This window comes from Lutjanus erythropterus, chromosome 12, assembly GCF_056507025.1.
Source record: "Lutjanus erythropterus isolate fLutEry1 chromosome 12, fLutEry1.hap2, whole genome shotgun sequence".
Taxonomy (NCBI): domain Eukaryota; kingdom Metazoa; phylum Chordata; class Actinopteri; order Lutjaniformes; family Lutjanidae; genus Lutjanus; species Lutjanus erythropterus.
Genome location: NC_139328.1, coordinates 35,036,677 through 35,055,131, shown reverse-complemented (window position 1 = coordinate 35,055,131; position 18,455 = coordinate 35,036,677). Strand labels below are relative to the sequence as shown.

The 18,455-nt window shown below is 38.8% G+C and overlaps 2 protein-coding genes and 2 non-coding genes across 5 annotated transcripts; 3 read left to right on the top strand and 1 right to left on the bottom strand.

Moving 5' to 3' along the window:
* Positions 1-1,232: 1,232 nt before the first annotated feature.
* Positions 1,233-1,303, top strand: trnag-gcc (transfer RNA glycine (anticodon GCC)). Its single transcript has one exon. It is a non-coding gene; the product is annotated as a tRNA-Gly (tRNA).
* Positions 1,304-1,783: 480 nt separating this feature from the next.
* Positions 1,784-1,855, top strand: trnad-guc (transfer RNA aspartic acid (anticodon GUC)). Its single transcript has one exon. It is a non-coding gene; the product is annotated as a tRNA-Asp (tRNA).
* Positions 1,856-4,379: 2,524 nt separating this feature from the next.
* LOC146318333 (uncharacterized) lies at positions 4,380-5,705 on the bottom strand. The gene is given in 4 exon segments (XM_084733116.1): positions 4,380-4,756; positions 4,758-4,917; positions 5,011-5,148; positions 5,247-5,705. Coding segments are annotated over 4 exon segments (906 nt in total). The 5' UTR covers positions 5,478-5,705.
* A 4,096-nt stretch (positions 5,706-9,801) lies between these two features.
* Positions 9,802-17,415, top strand: pdca (phosducin a). Of its 2 annotated transcripts, none has more exons than XM_084732161.1 (6): positions 9,802-9,882; positions 12,586-12,646; positions 12,899-13,035; positions 13,663-13,882; positions 14,071-14,183; positions 16,854-17,415. In XM_084732161.1, the coding sequence occupies exons 2-6, from the start codon at positions 12,598-12,600 to the stop codon at positions 17,040-17,042; spliced, it is 708 nt and encodes a 235-aa protein (XP_084588287.1). In that variant the 5' UTR covers positions 9,802-9,882; positions 12,586-12,597; the 3' UTR covers positions 17,043-17,415. The 2 variants fall into 2 exon arrangements, with proteins under 2 accessions (XP_084588287.1, XP_084588288.1); XM_084732162.1 differs by lacking the exon at positions 9,802-9,882 and adding an exon at positions 10,312-10,482.
* Positions 17,416-18,455: the final 1,040 nt, after the last annotated feature.

Below are 18,455 nucleotides of genomic sequence, written 5' to 3'. Positions count from 1 at the left end.
TCGCCCATCCCTAATTGTGACTGCAAACCCAATTCTGAAGGCTACTTCTCGAGTGAAGGTTTTTAACTGTATATAACTGTGTAAACAAATTCTATTGGGCATAAGTGAAAAACAAGAAGCTATGCATACCTCTTTGCTCTAAATCACTGCATCTGTCGGCCTTACTCATGTATTGTGTTCCGCTAGAGAATGTCAGGAGACAGTCTGTCTGCCCGATAAGCCATAACCCTGGGACCTCAGGAGAAAGTATCTGGGGGATGCACTACTCTCATACTTGTGCAGCTGTGGACTATAGTTGTGCAGAGTGACCAACTACTTGTGTACCTGTTCAGGTTAGATGACCTATGACTGGACCGTTCATGACTGTATTGTCACAACACCTTGTTATTCATATCTAATTACCATCTTGTATCCAAACACTAAGGTGATGTTTTGCCTGCAAAACAAATGTAATAAATCTGAATATGGAAGTAGACCATGTGATTTCAAATTCTGAACTATAGCATTAGCTCATGAATTAGCATTGTTTTAAAACTGTACTTGCTACATTTGAGACAGAGGCAAAAGTGGGCCCACATAAATAAATGCACTATATATGAAGTACCCAGATGAAAAACAAGCATTGTGAGGCGACAAATGGTAACTTGCCAGCAACTTCAGCGGCACACAAGAGGACTGTCCTTCAACTGCAGCCACTGACCTTCTCTTTCCCTATTCTGGAGCACGTCCTGTTGACACAGGAAGTAGTCGAGAAGAAGGGACATGGATTAGAATTTGGAATATTCCAAATTTTAATCTATGAAATTCCAAATACTCATCTATTCAATAGCCAATTAAGTGAATGAGTGCTGTTTGTCACCCATGCTGCAATCCATTGCAAGTTGAAAGGTGATAGTTCCGTGACAGTTTTCCCGACTTTCTAAATGCATCCCACTGCATCTGCTCAGGAAAACAGTGACTCCCACGACTCATGTTTGTATGACATGACTCTAAACTACACAAGCATCTACAGCAGTTGAGTCAGCAGATTGGCTCACTTCAGAAGAGATACGATGAGTAGGATAGTTCAGCATGCACACAGAGACTACTATAAAACACAAAGCAACTGAACAGAAATGGCAACTGCAGTTGTTACAGCACACTTCACAATACAAATACCACATACATAAGCTACTGAAAATGACTCCCTCAGTGAATCATCTGCTCACACACAGTTGTTCAGACTATTGCAAGCATTGGTGGTTCAGTGGTAGAATTCTCGCCTGCCACGCGGGAGGCCCGGGTTCGATTCCCGGCCAATGCAGCTGTTTTGTCAGTACTTAGTCTCATGCCAATATGATAGGTGCACTCAAGACCTTGCTGTGGATAAGCTTATTTAAAAAAACAAACAAACAAAGCAATGTAGCACCTCCTACATCACTGTGTGGCACCTATCCATAAGGGTGAACTAGTTAGCCACGTATTATTGAAACACATTGGCTCACTACCATTCTTAAAAAGATACATTTTGACACAGTTGCTCTGAAGTAGTCTATTTCAATCTATTCCCACTACAATTGGTCATCATGGGAGATTTCTTGTGCTTCTATTGATTTTTCAAAAAACTCAAAAAACACAAACAAAAACAAAACACAAAAGTGTGTCATGTTATTCATTGTGGCTGACACCAGTCCATTGACACATTGGTTCCATGATACAATCAGATGCTGTGCCTGTTATTAAAATTTGGAACGTTACAGTTTTATATACATTCATAAAGAGTGCTGGTGTGATGAAAAATCACTCCTCGTTAGTATAGTGGTGAGTATCCCCGCCTGTCACGCGGGAGACCGGGGTTCGATTCCCCGACGGGGAGAGTCATTGTTTTTTCAACCCCAATGAACAGAGTATGTCTTATTTCTGGGGCTTTTCCACTGGAACTTTAGTCTTGCTTTGTTTTAGTGTTTAAATCTTTCCCCAACCCCTAGTTGTGTTCATGTTTTTTTCTTTTTTTTTGTCAAAAAAATCAAGCAGTAATTATTTGTGATTTAATTTTGCTGCTAGAAGACATTTAATGTTAAGTATTTGCATGAAGTGATGTCTGTTCCCTGTATGCAGGAGCATGAGTATTGGTGGTCAGTATTAGAATTCTTAACTACCACTTGGGGCCTAGCTGCTTGAGGAAGAACTCCCCAGATGCATAAAGCTATGTATCTGAAGAGCCTCCAACAATTAAATCTGTTTGCTCAGTTTCCCTCATAAATTGATTGAGGTTTTTGGCCAATTGTTAATGAGCTGGTGGAGTGCATGTGAGCTGAGAGATTGTTACCTTAACTATTTCTTTCTTGCCTGTGGGGGGACACCATAAGACAGTGACAGGAGGCTGTGGTGAAGGAGAAGAAATCACTAGGGATGGAACAGGTTTTAAGGCTCCCAACTGCAACGAAGTGGACTGCAAGCCTGTGGACAAGGTGAAACTGGTTGGTGTGGGCAAAGCTCAGCCAGCAGAGAAAAAAAGTTTGTAAGTGGGGAAGAGAGAGCTTTTTATGACCCTTGACTACAGATGCCAATGATTGTGGACATGGTGAAGTCAAAGCCAAAGACTTAAGCAGAAGTAGCCACTGCACCCAAGGCCAAGGGCCTTTGGCTACCTGCAGGCAGGAGGGCTCTCTTGGGGTTTGGTTGGAAATACAGCTATGTCTGATGCTGGAAGAGATCCTTGACAAGTCACTCAGTGGATCACAGTTCATCACTGGGCCAACAATGCTGTAAAAGAAAGAAGATGACAAACAGGTGATAATCATCTGGGCAGCATTTCGTATAGTTTATATATATAGTACATCCCTCACATTTCTGCAAATATTTAATTATACCTTTTCATGTGACAACACTGAAGAAATTACACTTTGATACAATGTCGAGTAGTCACTGTACAGCTTGTATAACTGTAAATTTACTGTCCCCTCAAAATAACTCAACACACATCCATTAATGTCTAAACCGCTGGCAACAAAAGTGAGTACACCCCTAGGTGAAAATGTCCAAATTGGGCCCAATTAGCTATTTTCCATCCCGTGTCATGTGACTCATTAGTGTTACAAGGTCTCAGGTGTGAATGGGGAGCAGATGTGTTAAATTTGGTGTTATCGCTCTCACACTCTCTCATACTGGTCACTGGAAGTTCAACATGGCACCTCGTGGCAAAGAACTCTCTGAGGAGCTGAAAAAAAAAATGTTGCTCTACATAAAGATGGTCTAGTCTATAAGAAGATTGCCAACACCCTGAAACAGCTGCAGCACGGTGGCCAAGACCATACAGCGGTCTAACAGGACAGGTTCCACTCAGAACAGGCCTCACCATGGTCGATCAAAGAAGATGAGTGCACATGCTCAACATCATATCCAGAGGTTGTCTTTGGAAAATAGATGTATGAGTGCTGCCAGCATTGCTGCAGAGGTTGAAGGGGTGGGGGGTCAGCCTGTCAGTGCTCAGACCATACACCACACACTGCATCATATTGGTCTGCATGGCTGTCTTCCCAGAAGGAAGCCTCTTCTAAAGATGATGCACATGAAAGCCCGCAAACAGTTTGCTAGAGACAAGCAGACTAAGGACATGGAACATGGACTGGAACCATGTCCTGTGGTCTGAGACCAAGATAAACTTATTTGGTTCAGATGGTGTCAGGCGTGTGTAGTGGCAACCAGGTGAGGAGTACAAAGACAAGTGTGTCTTGCCTAGGGGTGGGAATTGATAGGATTTTATCAATATCAATGCCATTGTCAATTCTGCTTACCAGTCCAATTCCTTATCAATTCTCCTATCGATTCCTGAGTGTTTTTTTGAGTGGGAAAAAAAGTAGTTCGACACAGTCTTCTGCACAAAAATCAACCATTTTATTTTGTCCGAAATTATGTCTCCACAAGATGGACATAACCAGACATGGACATATTCAGCTTGAATATACTGAACAATAGGTAGAAACAAAATATACTAAATAAAATATGAACAGACTGATACAACAAATAAAAAAACACACAGGAATAGCCCACTTAACACTTGAACATGCTAAGTCACTGCTTAACACTCCTTTTCTTAAAAGTATATAAAATGTGAGTGATAATACACAAGTCCTGTCAAGAAAAATAGGCATGTGTGTCTAGTAACATTTTAAAAATGCAAATATTGTTGCTTTAACTTACTGTAAACTTAAACCAAATGTCAGTAAATAGCTAAACACTCCTTTTCTTAGAAAGGATATAAAATGTAAATGAAGTAACAGTGATAATACACAAGTCCTCTCTTTAGAAAAATAGGCATGTATGCCTGGATAACATTTTTTAAAATGAAAATACTGTAACTGTTTAATAAACTTGTGAGTTTGTGTGCAGAATGAACATCAACAATTCTTGTGCAAGAATATGAGCATATCTGCTTTTTCAGGGTGGATTCTTGAGCGCTCCACACTAATAGTATCTCCTGCTGTGGAGGATGCCTGAGCGCACAGATATGTTTGTGCAACATCATACAGAAGTGGCAAAGTGTCCTTCTTCTGCCACCACCACAGTACAGGGTCAGATGAGATGGGAATGGCAGGCAGGCCTCTATACATTCGTATTTCTAAGTCTAGACACTCACCAATGTTCTGGGTCTCTTGGGGAGCTACCTGCTGCGTGTCTTGCTCCTCCTCTGTAAACAGCTCCTCTAAAGCCGTCTTAGGGTGCTTTACAAGTACAGTCTGAAATTGAAAGGACCATAAAGGTTTTAGGTAAGTTTTAGGTTTGTTTTAGGTATGTGGTTTGAATTGATTGAAGCTTATTAATATATACCATATGGTCATTATAATGAACTGTGCTTACATAGCCTTCCTCCTCGCCTTCCTTTTCCTCCACGTTCTCATACTGTCTCTGGCTCTGCGTGTCTTCTGGCATTGGAAGCTTGAGTAAAAACATATTGTGTGAGTCACATGCATGGAACCAGAGTATATAGGCATCACAATGGAAATGAGCCACAGACTGTGATTCAAATACCTCTTCTGCTACTGTGAGTGTCGCTGCTACTGCTGCGCTCCTCAGCCTGTCCCAGATGGCATCATCGTTGTCCATCTTCAGCTTGAACCTTGGGTCCATCACTGTCGCCTCCTCCAGGAAGTTCTGGATCTCTTCATCCTTAATTTTAGAAAAGAAGAAACATTCCTGTTCAAAAACCTGGGAGTGTCTGAAAAATCTGCCTTTCATGGAGTATGAATTAATATCAGTTATGGTACCTGGTAACGAGCAGAGAGATCAGTCCAGATCTTCTCCTTTATATTTCTAGCGAATGCAGAGTCCCCTGGCTTGATGGAATACTGGCACTCCAACTTCTTTAAGATGGGTAGAATTTGACCACTGGTTGGACTTTTTTCACTTGAGACACAGAGAGTTGATGTGTAAAGCACCCACATCAGCTGGACAAACTCCTCCGCCTTCGTGAAGTCGTCAGACTGCAATTTCTCCATCAGTCTAAAGTAGCAAGTAATTAGCAATTAACACACAAGTCCTCTTGCAGTCTTATAATCCACAGTTTTAAAATAAGCCATATTTTAATAGTTGCAAAATCTATCCCTTACTTTTCCTTCTCAATCTGCTTTTTATCCTTGGGTCCATCATTGCAGCTTGAATGGCAGGGAACTACTCAGAAAATCTCTCTATCATTAGATAGAGAGAATTCCACCGTGTTTTTACATCAATAATCTGTGAGTGCTGGGGCAGGTCTAAAAAACAAAATTAGATGCACATCAGCATAAGCACATCACACATAACAATGAATATCATATAACCATAAATCAACATTATTTGATTTATTTTATATCACTATATGTTAACTGCTTATTAGAATATAGTGAAAACAGTAATGCATGGATACCTACTCAGGAGTTGCTGCTTCTCTGTGAGGATGGATTTGGCAATGTGAGATTTCCTCATCCACTTCACCACAGCACGTGCCCTTGCTGCCCAGTTGCTAACAGTGCTGCATTGGTGGATCTTCTGGGCTGCAAGGTTTAAAGTGTGTGCGAAGCAGCCGATCTTGACAAACTGCAGCTTCTTCATTGCCACGTTCATATTTCCTGCATTGTCCACTGTCGCTGCCACAACCTTCTCACTAATGCAGAATTCCTTTAGTACTTCTTCAACCTCCTCAGCCACGACTGTACCTGTATGGGCTTCATATACTGCCTTGGTTCTCAGGACTTTCCCTAAGATCTTACTCTGCTTTGTGTAGTGTACTGTGACTGTTATATAATGGTCTTGGGCAAGGCTTGTCCATCCATCTGTGGTGATGGCTGCCTTTTTCACATCCCTGAGTTCGTAGAGCAAGTTTTCTTTTTCCACCTGGTACCAGGCAGGGATCAGGTGGTTTGTAAGAGTTTCTCTTGATGGGGGTTTATAGCTGGGATTTAATGCCTTTGTCATCTCCCTAAAAAATTATATTTGTAAATGAAACACTACAACGGTTAGGGCAGAATCAACAACATGCAGCTTAACATGTAACAATATTAACCACCAGCAAAACACGTTATTTTTAAAAGCTCTCTACAGATATGACATATGGGCTAAAACGGGCTGTCATAAACAACATCATACATACAAGCTGTTGTATATCTGCTTTGAGCTGTAGCCTAGACTGACTTATATAAATGTCTTTACCACCTACCGAAAATCGGGTTGCTCTACGGTAGAAAAAGGATGTAACCCTTTCACCACGAACTTGGTCACTGCCCGGTGACATTCCTGCATCCTCTCCTCACTCCACCTAGCTCCCTGCGCAGCAAACGTGAAAGGGGTAACTTGACTTGGAGCCAAAGTCGAGGGGCCTGCTGCCTGAGAGCTATCTGTGTCATCATCAGCCTGCCTGTGCCTGTCATCATCTAAAATGCATGAAACAGAAGGATATTTGTACATAGCTCGGCCTTATTAATCAAAACTGTACATGCTGCTTGAGGTTGCAAGGTGACAGTGTGCCAAATGCAGGATATATTTAACGTGAATGTTACCGTCGTCGACGGAGGTCACAGTGGAGCTTGTTTGACCAGCAACGTTAGCATTCGTACGGAGGCGGTCGAACACATGACATTCCTGGAATTTAATTCCATGCTGGGTCGACAAATGCTTGAGCATGTTGCTGGTATTTGCACCCTTACATGATATTACAGCATTACACTGATTACACACGGCATTATTGTTGTCTCTTCTGGTGAAATGGAGCCAAGCTTTAGATCGCTTTTTCCTCTCCATGATTCCTCGCGGTTGAAGCAGGTCAGCGGGTGACGTAAATTGCGTAATGTGACGCGACGCGACGTAGGGAAAATGTCGTGCTGGGAAATGAGAGAATCGTTAAGAAGAATTGATAACGCTGGAGGTGTACAATTCCGATGGAATTGATCAATTGGTACCGGTTCTAAGTCGGAACCGCTTTTCGATTCCCACCCCTAGTCTTGCCTACAGTCAAGCATGGTGGTGGGAGTGTCATGATCTGGGGCTGCATGAGTGCTGCCGGCACTGGGGAGCTACAGTTCATTGAGGGAACCATGAATGCCAGCATGTACTGTGACATACTGAAACAGAGCATGATCCCCTCCCTTTGGAAATTGGGCCGCAGGGCAGTATTCCAACATGTTAACGACCACTGCCTTGCTAAAGAAGCTGAGGGTAAAGGTGATGGACTGGCCAAGCATGTCTCTAGACCTAAACCCTATTGAGCATCTGTGGGGCATCCTCAAATAGAAGGTGGAGGAGCACAAGGTCTCTAACATTCACCAGCCCCGTGATGTCATCATGGAGGAGTGGAAGAGGATTCCAATGACAACCTGTGAAGCTCTGGTGAACTCCACGCCCAAGAGAGTTAAGGCAGTGCTAGAAAATAATGGTGGCCACACAAAATATTGACACTTTGGGCCCAATTTGGACATTTTCACCTAGGGGTGTACTCATTTTTGTTGCCAGCGGTTTAGACATTAATGGCTGTGTGTTGAGTTATTTTTGAGGATACAGTAAATTTACACTGTTATACAAGCTGTACACTGACTACATTGTATCAAAGTGTCATTTCTTCAATGTTGTCCCATGAAAAGATATAATTAAATATTTGCAGAAATGTGAGGGATGTACTCACTTTTGTGAGACACTGTGTGTGTGCATATATATATATATATATATATATATATATATATATATATATATTATATATATATATATATATATATATATATATATATATATATATATATATATGTATATATATATATATATGTATGTATGTATGTATGTATGTATATATATATATATATATATACACACATATATGTATAGAGAGAGAGAGATAGAGATAGAGATTAGGGATGGGCACGATTAATCGATGATCGATAATTGATCATTAAGAATTCTGTCGATCACGTAATTTTTTTTCGATTTTTCGACAGTGTTAAACAGAGTTTATGTAGTGTGCGTCGAGAAAGCAATGTAATGAATTTCACTATGTGGCGGTAGTAAAATATCCCACCAGCGGGGGGCGATATAGCAGAGAAAACCGCCTGCGAGCTGACTTCTGCCCTGCCGCCGTATCTGAAGGTAGTAAACATGAGGCGTGCACGGCGAACAAAAACAAGTAGGTTAAGTAAGCTATAGCCCAGGACAGTTACCACCGTAGCCTTCATGTAAACCTATAGGCCTATAATGTGTTATTGTTATGTGGGACCTCCCTCTCTCAGCCGTGCCTTCTGGCAAAAAAAAAAAAAAAAGGTCAGCTGCGAGTCTACTTTGTTCTTTGATTAAATGACTATTAGTTAATAATATGATGTTTTATTTTTGTGTTTAAAAGAGGCGAAATGTAGCCTATTTATTTTGTTTTAGAGAATAGCCTACTGGCTCTTATTTTGTTAAGATCCCGAGTCCCGACGCCTCCGCGTAGGTATATTTCTGTTGTTTAACAGTTGCACACTTAAATTGTAAATCGCGCAAGACGTGGATTAAAGTTCTCCTTAAATTATTATTATTTATTATGATTTTTTATTCTGTCTAAAAGAGGCGGAATTGTATTTTGTTTGAGAAAATAGTACTGTCACCGGCTTTTATTTTGTGAAGAGTTTCAGCCCGACGCCTCGCGGTGTTTTGTTTAACAGTTGCACATTTAAACTGTAGCCTAAATTGTGCAAGAGGATTGTTGGATTAAAGGTTCTTCTTGAAATAAATACTTAATTGAGAAAAAACAGACTGCCTGTGGTATTTTTAATCATTTTTTCTATCAGACATTTCTTAATGATTAAATCGATAATTGATCGTTAATTCTCATGATTATCGATCAAAAAGTTTGTCGTAAATGCCCATCCCTAATAGAGATAGATATAGATATATATCATATATCATTGATATCATAGATATTGTCATTGTGTTTTTGTGAAGTTGTTGTATAGTAGTTAGTTTCTTGTTATGATTTTATAGGCTTATTTAGTATCTCCTTATTTTTTCATGCTTGGTGGATACAGTAATTGAAAAGGTTTTTTCATCATAAAAAAAAAGACTATACTTAAGCATCTTTTTTTGTAAAGTTAATAGTTCCTTTTATGTATTAGTTGAAATTTGTAATGTTTAAATGTTATTAATTGTAGTGTAAAGTGTATGTTGCAATTTTTTATTGTGGTATCAGATTTGGTATCAAGAATTTGTCTAATTTCACTGGTATTATTATTGACTACTTAGTGAGTGTGTGTGCGTGCGTGCATGTGTATATGTGATGTTGAGATGGAGGTTGTTGTCCTGGCAACAAGATGTCAGGGTGATAACCTCTTTTTTGCAGGCCGTCTCATCGTCAGCAGGGATCAGGCAGATGATGGTCATGACATCAGGAAACTTGATGGTGTTGGAGCTGTGGGTGGCTAGGATGTGGCTGGAAATATGGATTTGTGGGCAACAAGAATGGAAAGAATACAGATGGACAGAACTGCCACTATAAAATTTTGATATTTAAAACTATCTACATATACATAATGGATAAAAACTTTGGTCTTAGCTCTCAAATTGTAAACCTGATGACTGAATATTTATTTCACTATTTCTTTTTAGTTAACATATCAAAAGTTACATGATGGAAGTATGAGACTAGTGTATTTGGGAATAAAATATTTTATCTGCAAATATTTATAATTGCTAATTAAAAGACAATCTTGCGTCTTCTTTGATGTCATCAATCCATAACACTAAGCTTGGTAATACACCTAATCTTATTAGACAATATTATATTACAATGACAGCGATGATGAGGATGACAGTGAAGATAAAGCTTATGCCCTCATCTCTCTCCCCACCCTTTTCTAAACTTGTGTTCTCCTGTTGTGAGTGGACACACTGCTGAGTGAATGCCTAGATTGACAGAAGACAACAAATAGATATAACAGACAGACTGAAACAAAACTAAACAAATAAGCTGCAAGAAACTGACAGACGCTATTTTTCACTCAAGACCCAAAGGTAAGAATTTCTGGCTACTTGAGTTAGGCACCACACAGATATTTGTACAGTATGTCTCTGCCATCAGTGTCTCTGTTGCTGTTTGTTTATTTGCAAAAAAGTGAGTTCTAGAGCTACAGGTATAGTTTATCTGCACTAAAGTGCTTTTGTAAGGGACTATGTTTAGTTTATATATGTCCCTATTTAGCAGTTGTGGTCACTTTGTCTGCAACAAATTAACATTAAGATATTTTCTGTTTATTGTTGCAGAATTACATTATAGTCCAATTGCTGAGAAATGTGTATACTCCAAAGCTGCAAAGGGTGATTAATATGCTCACATCTATTTATATATGCTTGCATAATCATTATTTTAGTCAAATAATGTGGCCATATGCATATACACTGTATACTGTGCACAGTGTCCATCTATTCAAATACTATTTAAGTTATCAAATACAGTGTTAAAATCATTGCATCTGAGGGTTAAAGTCTACTTTCTGAATTGTATTTGAGTCAATTAAAACCAACCACAGAAGAACTGCATCACTTTGATAACAAAGGAATTAGACTAATGAGCATTATCAGTTTTACGACTGACGTAGTGTTGATTAGGTCCATTGTTATTGACAGCTCAGCTGTGTCAGGATAATAGCTTTCTATGGCCTCTGCTCGTGTATATAAGTTTTGTCATGAGTGTGTTCCTTGATACTCAGAGCACCAGTGCACACTTGGCATTTAACTGTAGTGCCATAATTTCCTGTCTTATTTAAAATTTATTTACAATACCACATTTTGGTTTGACAAGAGAAAAACAAAGGTCATGCCTGCAAAGGAACCTAAATTTGCCGATTTGATGTTTCAGAAATACACTAAAATCTATTAAAGCAATGATTATGCTGGCATTCAATTTATTGTAAAATAAAGTAATTTTCTCTCCTTTTATTTCTAAAATTTGAGTCCATCACCAGAGGTTAAACCTAAAATTTCAGAATGACAACAAGAGAATAAAACTTGTTAGGGTACCAATAAGGCAAACAGAATGACGGCTTAGCTAGTAAATTATGTCATATCACACACAGGCACATATATACTAAGATGTCCTAGGTCTGTCAGACTCCCAGTAATCTCAGTATAATCTGATAAGTAAACGTCACCCTGACTCACAGTAAGTGGTTGTGACAGCAGTGTGTTCTATTGCAAGGACCCATGCACATGTACACACACAGAATGTTGCAGATAATTAGGTTTGGATGTGTCAGAGTGTTGTATATTGGTGTTATGGCTATGTTCATACTAAAATGGCTGAATTAGGGCTCATCTTTTGCTCACTCTTGTTGCCTTTAATGTATGCTAAGGCATTTTTTTACTCCAGAAGCAATCCTTACACAGGTGCATTCACATCACTATCATGGTCATGCTAATTTTGTAGTCTCCCTAGATTGTTTACTTTCAGTCAGACTTGGACACAAGCAAAGGGATGGCCACCTCTAAATACTTATTGGTCACCTGAAATGCCACCCCATTATACTGAAGTATGATTGGCTATCTGTGCAGTGAGAGGCGGGACCTCAGTTTCAACCAACTATTTGACAAGTATTTTTACATGTGCATTGTTTTCTTTTAGTATATAGAAAACTTTACATTTTTATCAGGTTAATTTACCTTATGGATAATAGGGTTGGAAGATATGTTAAAATTTTCCAGCCAGCCATCGTCAGCCCATTCATTGGCCATTGATGATATCTTCGTCACCCTCCCATCCTCTCCAATCTCAGCTGGGAGATGTACGCAAGCAGCGAATTCACAACAATTACAATTTGTTTTTGAGCACTTTAAATGTAAAGTATGGAATCTTCTGTGTTTTATTTGAATAGTGTCTCTCTCGTATTGTGATTTATCTTTTGAATAAAATTTGAAAATTTTAAACATGGGAATGTAAGAATCTGTAAGATACTGTAATTTTAGCAATTAAAGAATATCTGAGAAGTGGTAAATGAATGCTATTCCAATGTGTGCATTGACACCCCTGCATAATTAAATGCCCCACTTGAACCCCCCAGTCAAAAAATCTGGACATACACATGACCTTACCTGCTCTCTGTACATTTTCCTGTATTGCAGACTGCTACCAAGATGTCTGACTCTGTCCAGGAAGAAGAGGAGTTGCCTGCCAATCATACAGGTGAGAGGCATAAGTCAAAAATATGCAATAGACATGAACTGCTAAACTTGCAGTCTAGTCTCATTCAATACAGTGTAGCTTTTGTAAATCATGACAACAGATGTACCATTCTGACTCAAAACAGATGAATAAGTCTAACCTTGATTTGCATTTGATGGTCTTGATAACCTGTGTAAATGTGGTTTCAACTGTGTTACGTTGAATTATATCTTTACAAAGTAATATTTTGTGGGTATTTCTGTGTGTCTGCAGGTCCAAAAGGTGTAATCAATGACTGGCGAAGGTTTAAGCTAGACAGTTTGGATCAGACTGTACCTCAAAGCAAACGAGAGCTGCTCAGACAAATGTCCACTCCACGAGAGGATGACAAGGAGAGACTCAACAGAAAGGTGGATGGAAAAGTTTACAGAACCTCACACACAGGAAAGCAGATTTTACAGTTAATGAGGGTATCATTTTGGATGATTTAACCACAATTAAACAGATTTTTCCATACAAAACAATATGTAGAAACAGAAGAAACTAGTTAAAATCACAGACTGGGACATTGATGGACAGACAGAGTAACATTTACAGGAGGACAGACACAATCAAAAAACAAAAACATACAGTACACGCAACTGTGGACTGTCGAACAACTTGCTATTTTTTCTCTCTCTTTCTGTTTAGGTGACTTGTATAAATTGTCCAGACCCACAAGTTTTTTTTAGCAGGGGGGTTAGGGTGATGGATGAATCTCCAGTCAGTTGTTAAACTGTGCGGCACATAGGCACATAGGTAAACTAAAAAAAATATGCAGTAATTAAGATCAGTGTGTATGATACAATAGCGGCATTAGAATGTCCCAGAGACCACCAAATATGGGCTTTTACCCACTAGCTGGCCACTTTTTCCGTTGTATTTTTTGACTTTGGGCAGCTCTGTCTTTTCTCACATGCATGTCCTTGCAACCCTGTACTATACCCTGTAAATGTTACAAAAAAGTGAAGCAGTAACATATTTTTCCTCAACTCTAGATGAGTGTTCAGGAGTACGAACTAATCCAAGAAGAGGATGAACGTTGTTTGAAACGCTACAGAAAACAGTGTATGCAGGAAATGCACGAGCGCCTGAGCTTTGGTCCGACATTTGAAGCCGTCTACGAGCTTGAAAGTGGAGAAGCCTTCTTGGAAGTCATAGAGAAGGAACATCGATTGACCCTAGTGGTAGTCCACATCTACCAGCACGGTGTCAAAGGTTAGATTTTTTTTTTTAATCATGCGTGTTTAAGTCTTAGCTCATTGACTCCTGTTACAACTACAATATGGTCTCATTGGTAAAGTAACACACTATGATATATAGAAATATCTGTGTATTCCCTTAGGATGGTTAAACACAGTGATATTTGCTAATAGTGCATGCATGCATTATTTGTCCTTTTTCAGGCTGTGAACAGATAAACTCATGTCTGGACTGTCTGGCTTCAGAGTATCCCAGTGTTAAATTTTGTCGTATTGACGCTGTGGCAACAGGCGCTGCTGAGCGCTTCTCTGCTGAGGTTAGTAAACTGTTCAAAATAAAGACAGTGTAGTGGCTATTTGTCATGAAAGAGTCTCTTCACAAAAAAAATTAATAACTTACAACAAAGGCCACTGATGCACCATTTAGTTGGGTTGTGCTCAGGCAATAAAGAAGTCGAATGTTCAGGCGAGATCCACGTTTAAGGTTATTTATGTCCAAGTCAAAAGCAAACATACATGTTCTCACATGTTGCCTCTCTCTTGCTCTGGTAAAAAACTGCATCCCTTCCTGGTGCATGACCTGACCTAACCCACCTACCGATATGCTCCTACCTGATCTGGTGTTTAGTGACTGCAACAAAAATACAAATAAATACAAAAATAACTCATAATAATCAAACTAATGAAAAAGCACCAACAAACAGCAAAGTAAATAAAAGAAATATATTAATAATAGACAAGACTAATTGAGTGAATTACAGAAATACTCATTGGGACATTGTACTGTTAGCAATATAATTTCTAGTAGTGATAGTAACAGAGCTTCAAGTCATACTGCTGTGAAGAACTGCTGGGTTATGAGAGGTTAGTTGACCACTGAACCTCTCCCGTGAATCGCAGTTGTCCAACCAGTGCACATGCTGCACTATAAAGAGCAATATTTAGTATGTAAACCAGAAGCAAACAGCATAATGTTTTGATTATTACAGGGACTGATTATGGTATCGTATTAGTGCTTTATGACCAAAAAGTGTAGGGAACTATGAACCCATAGGAAATAAACTCACCCATGAGGAGACAACACAGAGGGATGCTGTTCTGTGTGTTTACTGTTGTGTGACTCTGGACACGTGGAACTATCCAAATGAGACTCCTAGTTTCTCTCTGATGGAAGCACCTTATATGGAGCCATTAAATGTATATTTAAGACCTTTTTTGCAGGGTTCTTTGGAAAGGTCAGTCAAAGACTGAAGTTTTCCCACTGTTACAGTTACGTAGCTGGCTGCAGCTGATAAATCTGCCACCAACTGTTGTCATTTCAGCTGGCAAAACTGATGGTTGTAGGCTAAAAAAATGAAGCCTGCCTTTGTCTTCTTGTGTGTGAAATCAAGGTTTCAAATAATTACTATGAATATTAAGTGGTCAAGCTGCCACTGTAATTATAAACTGCATCATGCAAGTGTAGAAGGCTTTATCAAAATAGCAACTCTAAATTACTAAATGCATTTTAATTGTATTAATATGCAACTGAAAAATACCAAATCTTTTGTTTGGCAAAGGTAATAGTACTTAAATTGGAGTAGCATTGACTTGAAGGGAAGGTTTAGGTTTTTTGAAGAGGATGTGAGTGTGTGAGGTATATTCATTGATAATCATTGTGTTACCTACATGCCCCCCAGTTTGGAGAAGCAGAGAGGAGTACCAGCACAGAAGCTAAGCAGTGTACTGCTGTGGACAGGGTCAACAGCAAAACAAATTTTGCCCCTTAAAAAAAAACATAAAAAAAAAATAAAACAATATCATCTTGTTATATGCTATATTTAGAATATTTTCACCACTGTACTGTGTCATTCAGCTGCCTTTGCCGATGAGAAACCTCCATAAGCCAGATATTGCTCTCTGTCACTCTGCCAGACGTCATTGGTGAAATCATTTTATCTTGCAGAAGATGGGAGTTGCTGGTCTACCACTGCCTTGATCTGTTAGTTGGTTTGTGTTATTCTGTGATATTTGTGAATCAGAACCAGCACTTTAAAACACTGATGGTCACACAAGAGTAAAAAATCACTGGGTGAGGCAGCGATTGACCAGCAGCTCCTTTGTTCCACAAGGACAAATTATTGAGTTTGCCAATGAAGTCTAGCTGAGCAAGAGAGAGCAATATTTGGCTTATCCTGGCAGTATCCTGTTGGAAAACGCTGAAGAGTGGGGAAAATATTCAAAATATAATGTACAATAAAAGTTTAGTTTTTTTAAGATGGGGCTTTTTAATTTGTGTTAAATAATTAATAATATTATATGAATGCAGTATATTTTTGCTGCTCAACCTGTCTACAGCAGTACAGAGCTTCTGTGCTGGTATCCCTCTCTGCTTCTCTAAACTGAGGGTGTATCGACCAGCATGTACTGTAGGTAATACACTGACAAGGGGTGTCACGTTTTCAATATTAAATTGAAAATCACTCCAAATGAGCTTTCAGTTTCAATAATTGAATTGAAAGGCAGTCTCCTAGGGTCTGTTTTTCTTTCTTTCCAACCTAATCTTCCTTACAGTGACCACCACGTCTGAAGAAAAAACACTTGAAAGACGACACAGCAGAGCTTATTGGCCATTATACCAACTTTGATACTGAATAGCTTATCTTTTTACTGAAGAATTTGAAAGGATGAATGTGGTTGTCAGGAGATAAAAACAATTATTTGTTGATCTTTATAATCTAATGATGGCGAGTCATTGGTGCAAAAAAAAAAAATCCAGTTAAACATTTCCTTAATATGGAGATTTGGAGAATCATGACACTCCTAACTCTGACTATAAATATGTACCTCATACAACCCCACTTCAAAGAATCCAAACTATCCCTTTAAACTCCTTGTTAATTGTAAAAGGTGTACACAATATTGTTACAAGATGCTGAGTACTGACTTTATTAATACCAGTGTCACAGCCTACAAATAAATTTTGATTCCTGTTAATATCCTTTCAGGTTCTTCCTGCTGTGCTGGTGTACAAAGCTGGTGAGTTACTGGGTAATTTCCTGTCTGTTACCAAACACTTTAAGGAAGAGTTCTTTGCAACGGATGTGGAGTCGTTTCTCAATGAATATGGATTGTTACCTGAGAAGGAGTTCACAGCATGTGCCGATGATGACGACGAGGGAGGAGAGGTGGAATAGACAGTGAAGGAAAGACAAGGGTATGATAGTTGAGAGAAGGGGAGGAAAGGAGGAATTGTAATGGAACGAAGTGGATAAAAGGGACTGTGACACTAAAGGGGCAAAGGAAATGAGCTGAGAAGAACTGGGAGAAAAATTTGAGGGAAACAGTCGCACAATGTCAGTCATGACACACACACAGACACACAATAGTTAAGAAAGCATGTACATTGCATGTGCAGATAAACACGTAATAGTAAATATCTACCAGCACACACTGAATGCTGATTGTATTTAGAAACAGTTAGGTATAAACCACATGGTGTGATAACATTTGTTCTGAAATACTGCTTTGCAGTCATATAATGCTACAATAAAAGATAACTTAACCAAAGTGTTGTTTGTCTGTGTCTGTCTGTGTAACATCTTACAGCTACTATTGGACTATATAATCCCTAATGGTGTATATCTGATCCTGTGATCATAGTCATTGTCTATCAGCAGGTCAACTCAGTATATTTACTTACCACATGGCAGCATGGAGCATTATATAATGATGGAAGGGAGTGTATCTACCAGGAAAACTTTTTCATGAAGTTCTGATGATTCACCATCCACCGCTAGTCTATACCACACATAACATTTCAGGAGATTTCTGAGTTGTAACCCACTGATGATTGAAGCAAGCAAACCTCATACCAGCTATTGTCAGTCAATCAAAGCAACTAATTCCTAAATGGATTCCTTTTTGCTAACTCCACACTATTTTTATGTGTGTAACATGACCAGATCTGCCTGTCATACAACTTCACGACAGAAGTAGGTAACTTATCATTCAGTTTGTATAAGACTGGCAAGCACAGTCACTACTTTTCATATCATATATGATGTCAATGTGACTAAATACCACTGAAAATTCTATTAGAGTGGTAAATTTCTACCCATTCACATGACTAAATTCTGTAAGAAAGAATAAAGAGAATATGGTCATTAGATGTGCCATTGTTGTTTCTAAGCAAAACTAAGACATTGATTTTAGTCCTTTGTAAGAGATGAGTCCAGATAATGTTAACAGTTGCAGTAGCAATGGTTATAGCCAAAGACAATTCTCATTATAGGTCTTTTGTTGTGCATTAAAGATCCATGATATATACATATGTACATATGTGTGTGTGTGTGTATATATATATAGATAGATAGATAGATAGATAGATAGATAGATAGATAGATAGATACACATGTATACATTAAAAGGCTTAAAGGGTCCAATCTGGCCCACTTTGTAAAATGTAAAAAACTGATTATTGATTAATTGCAGATCAGAGTGGAAATGTGTGGGAAAATTAAAAGATTTTAGATTTTTGATTTTTGTGCATCTGTATACTGTAATACACTGGGTTTGATGAATGAGGAAAGAGACGTTGAAATTGCACT

Excerpts from the sequence above, each read along its gene's own strand:
- pdca (XM_084732161.1), top strand. The coding sequence starts at position 12,598 with ATGTCTGACTCTGTCCAGGAAGAAGAGGAGTTGCCTGCCAATCATACA. Across the intron at positions 13,036-13,662 it reads AGGAGAGACTCAACAGAAAG|ATGAGTGTTCAGGAGTACGA; the intron begins GTGGATGGAAAA and ends CCTCAACTCTAG. Across the intron at positions 14,184-16,853 it reads CTGAGCGCTTCTCTGCTGAG|GTTCTTCCTGCTGTGCTGGT; the intron begins GTTAGTAAACTG and ends ATATCCTTTCAG.